Below are 11,184 nucleotides of genomic sequence, written 5' to 3' on the forward strand. Positions count from 1 at the left end.
CACTAGAACAGATTATGCTTAGTGAAGCTAGCCAATCCCTAAAAAACAAATACCAAATGTCTTCTTTGATATAATGAGAGCAACTATGAACAGAGCAGGGAGGAAGAGTAGGAAGAAAAGATTAACATTAAACAGAGACAAGAGATGGGAGGGAAAGGGAGAGAAAAGGGAAATTGCATGGAAATGAAGGGAGACCCTCATTGCTATACAAAATTACATATAAGAGGTTGTGAGGGGAATGGGAAAATAAACAAGGAGAGAAATGAATTACAGTAGATGGGGTAGAGAGAGAAGATGGGAGGGGAGGGGAGGGGAGGGGAGATAGTAGAGGATAGGAAAGGTAGCAGAATACAACAATTACTAATAGGGCATTATGTAAAATTGTGGATGTGTAACCGACGTGATTCTGCAATCTGCATTTGGGGTAAAATTGGGGGTTCATAACCCACTTCAATCTAATGTATGAAATATGATATGTCAAGAGCTTTGTAATGTTGTGAACAACCAATAAAAAAAAAAAAAATCTGGAAAAGCAGTAACCAATGTCCTTGGCTCACACATCATCCTTAGAAAGAAAGCGCCCCACTGAAAAGGTGATCACTCCACCTGAAGTCAGTACCTCCAGCAACACGGCCCCAAAGGACATACAGCTACTGTCCCACTCCTGCTCATTAGATCCTTATAAGGTGAAATTCCATGCTAACCCTGGGAGCTGTAGCAGAATTTTGTTAGAGGATGCTGTGCTGTATACAAAAGGCTGAATACTTCCATTTATATGGCATTCTGGAAAAACAAAACTGTGAAATTCAGACAAATCACATGGTGGTTACAAGAGGCTGGGCACTGGGTGCAGGTGTCAGTGACTGGAAAGAGCAAGAGGCACCTTGTGGCAGTGGAACTATTTCACAAGTCGATGGAGGAGGCTGAACGACTTGTCAGAACACAGAATTGTTACCTGAAAAGGGCGGGTTTTGCTACATGTAAATCATCTCTCTATAAACCTGACCTTTTTCCCCTTAAGCAGTACAGGCTATGATTAAGCAATTTACAAGGGAATATACACAGATGCCATATGAAGAAAAGGGTGCTGTAACCTTTATTATGATAATAATCAACAGGGAAATGTAGGCCTGTGTGTGTATATGTACACATATATGTATATGTATATACATACACACACAAATTTGTATTGCATGCAGATGTATTTCAAATGGGTTGTAAAAACACCCTGCTATATACCTTCCAATTACATAGGAATGTTTGTTTACAGCTTCGTAGGTGTGTGACACTGGTTACTGCTTTTCCAAATTTTGTCATTACACTTAATACTGTTTAGCAGAAGTCATCAAAGTCATTTATATTAAAATGTTAACAGCGATCATCTCTAGGCAGTGTGACTCTGGGTGAGTTTTATCTATCTTTATGGACTTTTTTGAACTCTCAAAGTTTCCTACAATTAACATGTTTTAATTTTCTAATTAAGAAAAAGTTAGGGGTTGGGGATATACCTCAGTTGGTAGAGTGTTTGTTTTGTATGTACAAAGCCCTGGGTTCGGTCCCCAGCACCAAAAACACAAGAAAAAGTTAGAAATAAGAAAGTAGTAGGAAAGAGAGAAACACAGAAATCACAGGAGCAGTCTTCAGGACCTGAGCTACAAAGTGACAAGAAGCACTCTGAATCTGAGAAGAATAAGAAGAGGGCAGGAGCTGTATACACCCGCAGCCCAAACTTTGATCTTCCGTACTCAAGAATGTTTGGTTTGATGGACTATTTGGGAGATGAGGTTAATTTAAGATAGAAAAGGTAAATAAAGGTGAACACCACTTCACAACAGGGGTGGAGGAAAGAAACACTAGTGGCTTAACAACATGTCTGCCCTACCACAGCACACACTTGGCATGTGTTCTAAAACTGTTGTAGAAGAACCACTGAAACCGCTGTGTACAGCTGAGCAGAACAGAAATTGACCTGACATCCTAGACCCTGGTAAGTTCTGCTGAACAAAATACATTGCTAGCAATGGCTATTATGATGAATATTATCTTGTTTCCCTCTACCTTCAAAGCACAGGTACAAATATGGGAGTGGGCAACTTCAAAACCAGAATCTGTAAGCACTAATCCTTTAAATTCTCACTTGGATATTTTTAAGTATTTCCACATTAAGTTCTCTGTCCCCAAGTTACCCAATTAACTGACTGCCAAATAACATTTAGAGCATTTTAAGATTTCTGAATTGTACTCCAGACTCTATTTGTCCACAGCACAGGGGTCAATTCCAATTACCACAAAACTCTTTGTCTTTGATTAGGCTAATTGTCCAAGTTTTTCTGCATATTCAATGTCACAAGTCAAGCCCCATCTGTTAGAATATCCCCAAAGCTAATTATGTAGATATATTCTTGAACATGTGACCTACCTGCCACAGGGGGGCATTTAGTTGATGAATCACCACATTCAACTGATGATTTCTTGCAAAGGCTACAATTGCATCATTGCCAGCAAAAGTACCAGGCTTTGCCAAACTGGCCACTACATGGAAATAAGAAAGAAAAAGGCAGTCTTTATAAAGAAGATATCCAAATGCAAACAAGCTTTGATATTTATTCAGTTCCAAAGAATAAGAAACAAGAGCCCACATCTGCATAGACCACCAGCTTCATCATAGTCTATGAATTCAGCTGGGTGAACAACATGCAGACTAAGGAGCACTAACCATTCAGTAAAAAGGATCCATTCATTTATTCCTTCAATGAACATAAACTGAGTACTTCCAGTAAACACAACATCAACACAGTGATCACAACAGCTTACACTAAGGAATGTTTATTAAGCAGGTGTCAAGCACTGCTCTAATTGTTTCTCACAGATTACCAATTTCAGTCCTTAAGCCTCTGGAAGAAGTATTACTATTATGCATGCCACTCAAGAGATGAGGAAACTGAGGCATAGAATAGTTAATAACTGTTCAAGGTCACAGAGTCTGTACAGGGCAAGCTGGATTTCATAAAGGCAGCATGACACTAAGCCACTCTTGGCTACTCCACCTTTGCTCTCAAAGAGTTCACACCTAGTGGGAGCAAACAACCAGAAGACACGCACTACTGATGCCTAAGTGCTTCAGAAAAGGGACGTGTAATGAAGAATATGCCCTTGCCCAAAGAGGGGTCTGTCCTTTATTCCAGGCTCCTGCAAGACAACCTCTAAACTTCAGAAGCATCTCTGTTATCCACAGTGGCCCCTAGACCATACCTCCATATCTACCACATGACCTTCCTGAAGATATTCAAAGGGAAATTTCACATCACAAACTAAAAACTCTTTTCATACAAAATGATATTTTAATAGGAAAAATGACACAACTTTTTATACAGCACAAAACCACAAAATGTGCCCCATATACATATATTTAACTTATAAACTGCTGATTCTCTGATAAACTGTGTCTATCAGCTAGACAAAAAATGATCCCAGAGGGGCCGTCAGAATTTAGAGACTGGCATAAACCACCCACTGATAGTTTCATACTATATATCTGGTTCTAATAAATGGATTCTTTCCCAGTGAGGAACGGTTAAGGTCACACTGATAGCTTCTACCCAAATGTCCTCTTCCTACTGCCCTATTTCTTGCTAACAGCACAGCCACCAAGCTGTACTAAAGCAGAAACTTCAGAATCACCTTTGTCTCCTCCTTCTCCCCTCTTCATTTCCAGTGAGTCCTGTCAATTATACACAAGCTGGGTCTTAGACTGGGTCCTTCTACTCCTTATTCGTAAGGAGTCAATGTGGAGAGCCTACCTCGCTTCCCCTCTGGGCCTCCCTCCTACCCATTCTGTATGGCCTCTGGGATCCATGATCAACACACAGGAGTGATTCTCTTTCCTGATAAGAGACAGATGTGAGCCCTGGGATGAAAATGCTACGCATAAAACATAAAGGTATCAGCACTTGGCACAGCAGAGCCTCAGTAAATATTTGTTGAAATTAAAGTCTAAAAGTTCATTTTAATTTCTTAAATAGATCTGAACCCAAAAGACATTAAAGTCATTAACTGATCTGCCTCAAAGAAAATAGGTTGTGTTTGAGTGTGAGAAATTAACATGACTTTATTAATTTTTCTGATTACAAAAGTAATGAGAATCTTTAATAACCAAAAAAATGTAGAAGATAATCCTGTCATCTCCAGGCAACTAATTTACTAAGCACTTATTTTAATCTTGTTATCTAATCTAATCTTTACAAAAAGGCCTAGAGATAGGTGTTTTGTTGTTTTTATAGAAATGTAAAGAGAATGAGTTCTGAAAAATAAGCACAGCCAAGAAATAACAACCATACAATATCAATGTCTTCCCAGACTTCCTCTGCTGTGTGTGTTCACCTTTTAAAAGAGAACCAGCATACACACTGTTGTCTAGCCAGTTCTTCCCATTCCACTGACAAAAAAAAAAAAAAATCAAGAATTTAATAGTACTTTTGTTTGTTTCTTCTTTGGTGGTGCTGGGGATCAAACCCAGGGCTTCATGCATGCTAGGCAAGCACTCTAACACTGACTACACTTTTAGCCTCAATTCCACCATTTTTATTAAGGGCACATACATCTAAATCTATGGATCTCCAATTACCCAGCACACTGTCTGTTACACAGCATGCAAATAAGTAGTTGATGAATAAACAAATGCCATAATTGATAGTAGCCAAACCTCTTGGTGGGGAGGATGGGGGATGCGAATGCACTCAATTACCCAAAGCATCCCTGACTCCTAAAGGATCCAGTCCCACAATGAACCTACCATGCTTCTCGAAAGGAATGTCATCTTCCACAAAGGGTTCAAAATCTTCCCGCTGCTTTATCATATAGTCCACAGTCTCCTGTCGGTGCTTGAGATGATTTCGTGAGTGTCCCTCCAACTGATCACCAAGGGCTCTGAACAGGCAATTGCTGTCAAAACAAAAATGATGGTCAAGACCTTTCAAAAATAAACTTAGTTCATTTAAAACAAATGCTGCTTCAGGCCAGGCCACCCCTGGAAATCTTTTTTTTTTTTTTTAATTTTTATTCTCTAAGGACATTATTTTTTTAATGTTTTTTTAAGTTGTAGATGGACACAATACCTTTATTTATTTTTTTTAATGCGGTGCTGAGGATGGAATCCAGTGCCTCACATGTGCAAGACAAGTGCTCTACCACTGAGCTACACCCCCAGCACCCCCTGGAAACCTTTCACACACAGATAAGGCAAAGCCTCCAATCTAACAGGCCAGGATTCTTCCCAAATGCCAGGGACAGAGCCCCAGGACACAGATTCAAACACATTACCTCCTCAAGCAGCAACAAACAAGAATGTTAGTCCCCACTTGGCAGCTGACCGGCTTGGGGAAGTCATTAAATTTCTCTGGGCCTCAGATACTTTAATGAGTGAAGCTGGGGATACCCTGACTACCTGAATACAGGGTGAAGACCTCATAGGCCATTCCAGGCCAAAGGGCTAGGAATCCCAGACCCTCTTCCAAATAAGGTCGTATCTACTTCCTTTTCTGAACAAAGTTTCACTACAGCTATCCTCTAGGGCATCATTCATTTAATAAAAAGTACCCAAAAGAGAACAATTTGTTAAGACCCCCAATACTAACTGAACACAGTACCCTATAGGAGCGCTAAGAAGTAGAGAAAGCTACAAGAAGGAAGCACTTGGACGACAAGCAGCTATACTATGGAGACACTTCCCCCCTTGCCTCCTCACCTCTAAGGGAGCAACATGCCACTGTCACTCCTGCCAAATGAAAACTTAAAACACATTTTTTCCTAAAATCAAAATGCTCATAATAAATTCTAATTATCTATATGTTCAAATCCTTCAAAGACTCCTAAAATTCCAAACGTATCACAAACACAGAAGCCTAGAAACATAGAGACTGAAACAAGACAAGTACAGCTGGTGTCCTGAAAGGAATGAAACAGACACTCTACAGCCAGCTACCCAGCGGCAGCCTAACTAGGAGCTCTTCCAGCAAAACACGGCGCTGGTACTCTAGTTCCAAAACACAAACTCACCACTTTCAGAGAATTTCAGACCTACATGTGTAGGAGAGAAAGTCTTTGTTTTTCAACTCAGAAAAGTAAGTTTTCAATAGAAAGTTAAAAGGCACAAACCTCTTCAACGTTTAAGGAATATATTTATATTTTTGGTGGGGAGAGGAGGAGATAGAATTTAAATAAGGGTGATTCTATGAATTAGAAATCGAGAAGTTACATATCCATCTGGGACAAGATTCTAGAAAAGATTGGGATATACAGTTCTAGCTACTAGACTGAGGTGCCTATTGCTAAAATCTAACAATGGCAGTCTTTTCTCAGCCACTGGGAAAAAGGAGACGAATGGATAAAATGTTTTCCATTTCAAGCTTTTCTCTCAAGCTTTTCTTAAACCTTTAGCATCTGTCACCACTAGTCTATCCCTGAATCTAGTTTAAGAGGTATTATTTAACATGAAATTATATATATATATATATATATATATATATATATATATATATATATAGTTATGTTTTTAATGTATTAGTGCATTACAGTTATACATAATAGTAGGGTTAATTGTGCCATATTCCTAAATGCATATAACATACATTTTCTCCATTACAATTCCCAGTTCCCAGTACTTCCTTTCTCCCTCCCCTCCCCTCCCACTGGTCCCCTTCCTATGCTCTATTAATCTTCCTTCTATTTATTTTTCAATTGGTGCATCATAGTTATACATAAAATTGGAATAGATGGCAATATATTCCTACATGCACACAGCATGATTTCTTCATTCCTCAGTTCTTCACCTTTCCCGCCCCTCTCACCCAATTACTTACGTTTAATACATCAAAATTCACAATATTCTATACAGAGTAACATGCTTACTAAGAACTTTTATTAACATGGGCAAATGTCCTCCTTATAAGCCCAGACAGCAGGTATAAAACTGTTCATATTGCATGAGCACTAACACCATCATCTGAACACTACACATAGAAACACATGCAGAAAGGTACTCAAAGAAAAAACACTGAAGCCACCACCTTAATAACTCTTACAATGTGCCAAGGGCAGTTGTGAATACCTGACCTGTACTAAACGTACTTAGTCCTCAAATTCTAAAAGATAGCTACTACTATTATCCCTCAAGGGTAAATTGCCCAAGGTCACAAAACTAGTAGGTGGCAGACCAAGGACTCAAACCCAGGCAACTCTGCTTTCAGTCTACACTCTCTCCTAAAGGTCAACACTAAAAAGTTACCCATCATCATTCCTAGATAGGAGTGATTGTTAAATTTATTTAAACTACTTTTCATTTACCAAACTTGAGCCCAGTAAAAATAAGTCAGGAGGGCTCGGGCTGGGGCTCAGTGGTAGAGCGCTCGCCTAGCACATGTGAGGCCCTGGGTTTGATCCCCAGCACCACATAAAAATAAATACAATATATTAAAAAAAAAAAAAGTCAGGATAGAATAAAACCACTTGCTTTCCTGACAGGGTTACAAAGCAGTGACACAGGAAACATGACAAACACTACAGGGCCTGGACTCCCTCAGGGAACCCAGCAAGAGCACCTGAGATGCTGAGAAGACAGCAGCAGTGCCCAAAGGACCTCTAGGAGATCCAGCTGCTTCCGGAGTCCACACACCCATAATCACACCACAGCTGAGCTTCTCAATCTCCACACTAGGGACATTTAGGGAGTCCTTTGTCGTGAGGACTGTCCTTTACATTATAGGACACCTGGGAGCATCTATGGCCTCTAGCACACCACTACCTCCCACCCCACCAGTTATGGCAACCAAAAATGTCTCCAGACAGTGCCAAATATCCCCTGGGAGGTAAAATCATCCCTGCTTGAGAACCATTGTGCTTTAGGGATACAAGTAAGGTCTTGCACTGAATTCCCAAAACAACCAATTACAGAACACCACAAGTACCAAGCTGCCAACAAGGAACCCGCCTACAGTAAGATGTAGCACCTCCGGCTACTCACACTGAGATCAGACCAGAATGGAGAAAAAAGGGAAGACCCTCAACTATTTTCTTAGAGCAGCAAACTTTGTTTTATTTTATCCTAAGGGTACATTTTTTTTTAAAAAAATCTGACACTTTCCATCCATCACACACACAGAACCCTACACTATCCACTGCAACAAAGACTGACATCACCATATCAACAGACCACAACCCAAAGAGGGCTGAACCAGTTCAGCTCTGCTACCCCAGTGAAGAACTGGTGAACCGGAGGGGTTTAGCTTCATGGAGCCCACACAAGAATAAATCTCATTTTAACCAATAATGACCAAAGAACAGGGAAGACCTGAGCATTCTGCTTAAGCTGGCCTCTGTGCCCGCACTGCCCTAACTTCCAACTTTTTATTCTATACTCCTGCTGTGCTACACAACTTATAGATGTCTCAAAAACAATGTGCTCCTGGGCCTTTGCAGATACTACTCAACCTGGAATGTTCTCCTGGGATATTCCTATGGGTCCTTCATGATTCAATTAGGTCAGAGGATGACTTCTTGAGAGGCTTTTAGTAGTGTAGCCTATGAACATCTGTTGAATGAACCGAAAAGACCTTCCTGACCACTTCAGGGAGTGTTAGCCATTTCCTTCTCAAAAATACCACTACTGTCAGTCACTGTTATTAAGAATATATCAAGGGCCAGCGTGGTGGTGCACGCCTGTAATCCCGTCACTTAGGAGGCTGAGACAGGAGGATTTTGAGTTCAAAGCCAGCCTCAGCAAAAGCAAGGCACTAAGCAACTCAGTGAGACCCTGTCTCTAAAAAAAAATACAAAATAGGGGTGGGGATGTGGTTCAATGGTCAAGTGTCCTGAATTCAGGCCACCATACCCCTCTACTGGGAAAACCATAAATATGTATACTGTAATTATATTGTATCACCTATTCTCAAAGTGTGCCCCAAGAGACTGGGAAGTGAGAAGGTCTTCTGAGACCCTTTCAAGATATCTGTGAGTTAAAAAAACATAACATGTTATCAATTACCTTCTTCATTTTCACTGTCTTACAAGTGTACAGTGGAGTTTTCCAGAGGCTACCAAGTATATGAGTTGATCACTCCCACATTAGGTATGGAATGCTGAATAGCTAGTGGAATGTGTGTTTGTATATTCCTATGTTTCAAGAATTTGTTTTACTTCCCAATATAGAAAATACTGACAGCTATAACTCAAATAAACAACAGCTCTTGGGTTCCCCTGTAATTTTTAAGACTACAAAGAGGTCCTAAGACCCAGTGCCGTATGCTTCTCCTTACTAGGTATGAACTCCTGATGTACCATCATACATGTCATCAATCTGTCACCAGTATCTTACTCAATGCTCATTGGAGTAAGTGGGGAAGTATGCTCTCTCTGGGGGAGACAGAGAAGAGGTAGTATCCTCAAAGTTTCCCAAAAACCATATGAAAGCCCCCTCAAGATTTCTAGCTCCCTGTACTGATTCCTATTCATGAGCAACTTTGTTAAGCACTTGTTTCCAGCACCCTGAGGTAGAGAATACCATACCCACTATAACAAACAATCCAATCATTTGCAAGCAATGGCCCCACACCAATTCCAACATATCCAACTGGCCTTTTGGTTTATACAGCAGTGTGCTTATGCAGGGTCTATTAGGGTACCCTATGAACTTTTAGTGTAACCTCTAAACTTTTCTCATTCTCTCAGCAAACAGGTACTGAATCCCTTCTGTGTCAGACACTGTGCTAGGTGTGATGAATAAATGTGATCAAGCTGTAATTGTGACTTAAGCAAAAACACCAAGGCCAGAGGGTGTGGCCAACTCTTTGTGAACAGAGAGAAATCCAATTTGCCCAAAGCAGTGAAGGAAAGGTGGGAAAGGTAAATTAAGGACAGTTTATTATCAGCATTGACCAACAAGCTGCAATGTAATATGAGATCATGAAAACACCTTTTTTTCACAATTTCTAGCTAAGGAGACTCTGCGTGGTCTCTAGCTTCACCCTGTTCTTCCCTCTGCCCAAAATGACAGCTCATTTGAAGGGATGAAAAAAAATGGAGCCAGGCTATCCCCGTTTTTGTCTCTTGCAGTGACACCCTCAGCAAACAGGCCTCCTTTTCTCTACCCCTGCAATGGGGATGCTGTTCTCCTCCCACTCTATCTTCCCCCTTCCACCCAGGCTCCTAGATCCCTATTTCCGTCCCTTCCTCCATTCTCTCCCTCGGGCCAGAATTTTATCCTGTGTTCCTTAAAGTCCTGAACCTGGATTCCTGTCCAAGCCCATGCAAGCTCGGGTAAGCACGTCTGCTAACAGGAGAAACTGAGGCCCATGGACTAAGATACAGAATCTGCCTTCAGCTGGGTGAACATTAGGTTCCAAGTGCCAACGGGGGCCACCGCCAGCAGCAAAGGCCACAGGAGGCAAAGCCCTACACCAAGGGGCTGACGCCTCTTCCTATCTGTCTCCTCTCATTGTGACCGCTCCACCTCGTTCCTTCAGGTCTCGGCTTAGACGTCACCTGTCGGAAAGGCCTTCCCGGCCCCCAGTCCGCCGTGAGGCAGCTCCAGGGCTCTCACGCGGGGCCCTCTTTCTAGTTCCCTCGAAGCGTGGGCCACGCCTGGGAGCCTGGGGTCGCCACGTGCGCCCCGGGGAGGGAGCCTGAGCCGCCTCGCTGCCACCGGACCCGCGCCCTCGCGCCGGTGCTGGCTCGCGGGAGGCGCCCGGGACGCCCGAAGGAAGGGAAGGACGGGAGCGGCGACGGCGGCCAGACCCGGCCCGGCGCGTCCCCGGCGCCGCCTCCCGCGCTCCCTGCCCGCCTCACCCGTCCCCCGGCACCTCCCGCAGCTTCAGCCCCAGGGCCTGCAGCTGGTTGGCGAAGCTGACGAACTCCTCTTCGCAGCCGCCGCCGCCGCCGGGCTCCGGCCGGTTCCGCCGCTCCTTGGCCAGGGCCCGGCGCGCCGCCCGCTCGTCCCGCTTGCGCTCGGCCTCGGCTTTCCGGCTGCCGCTGCCCGGCCGGCTTCTCGCCACCTGCTTTCGGGACATGACCCCCGCCCGCGGCCCGCAGCGGCGCGTGGGAAAGCCGCAGGACCGCCGGGCAGCCGCCTAAGAGAAGGGGCACGGGCGACCGAGCCCGGCGACGGCGACGAGCCCACGACGCCTGCGCGGGCGC

General features: G+C 43.1%; 1 protein-coding gene across 9 annotated transcripts in view; it reads right to left on the reverse strand.

The window, feature by feature from the left end:
* The window catches only part of OTUD3 (OTU deubiquitinase 3), a 49,077-nt gene extending 37,893 nt beyond the window's left edge, over positions 1 to 11,184 (reverse strand). For 4 of the 9 annotated variants that reach the window (XR_014023618.1, XR_014023619.1, XR_014023620.1 and 1 more), the window contains exons 1-3: positions 10,837 to 11,184; positions 4,793 to 4,941; positions 2,420 to 2,532 (exon numbers count right to left, since the gene is read on the reverse strand). Coding sequence is in view for 6 of the 9 variants with exons in the window: in XM_081306972.1 (XP_081163098.1) it covers positions 2,420 to 2,532; positions 4,793 to 4,941; positions 10,837 to 11,057 (483 nt within the window). In the remaining 3 variants the exon portion in view is untranslated. The remainder of the gene's footprint in view (positions 1 to 2,419; positions 2,533 to 4,792; positions 4,942 to 10,836) is intronic. The other 5 variants (XM_081306971.1, XM_081306970.1, XM_081306973.1 and 2 more) reach the window with 5 other exon arrangements.

This window comes from Spermophilus citellus (genome assembly GCF_964194105.1).
Source record: "Spermophilus citellus genome assembly, chromosome: 9".
NCBI lineage: Eukaryota > Metazoa > Chordata > Mammalia > Rodentia > Sciuridae > Spermophilus > Spermophilus citellus.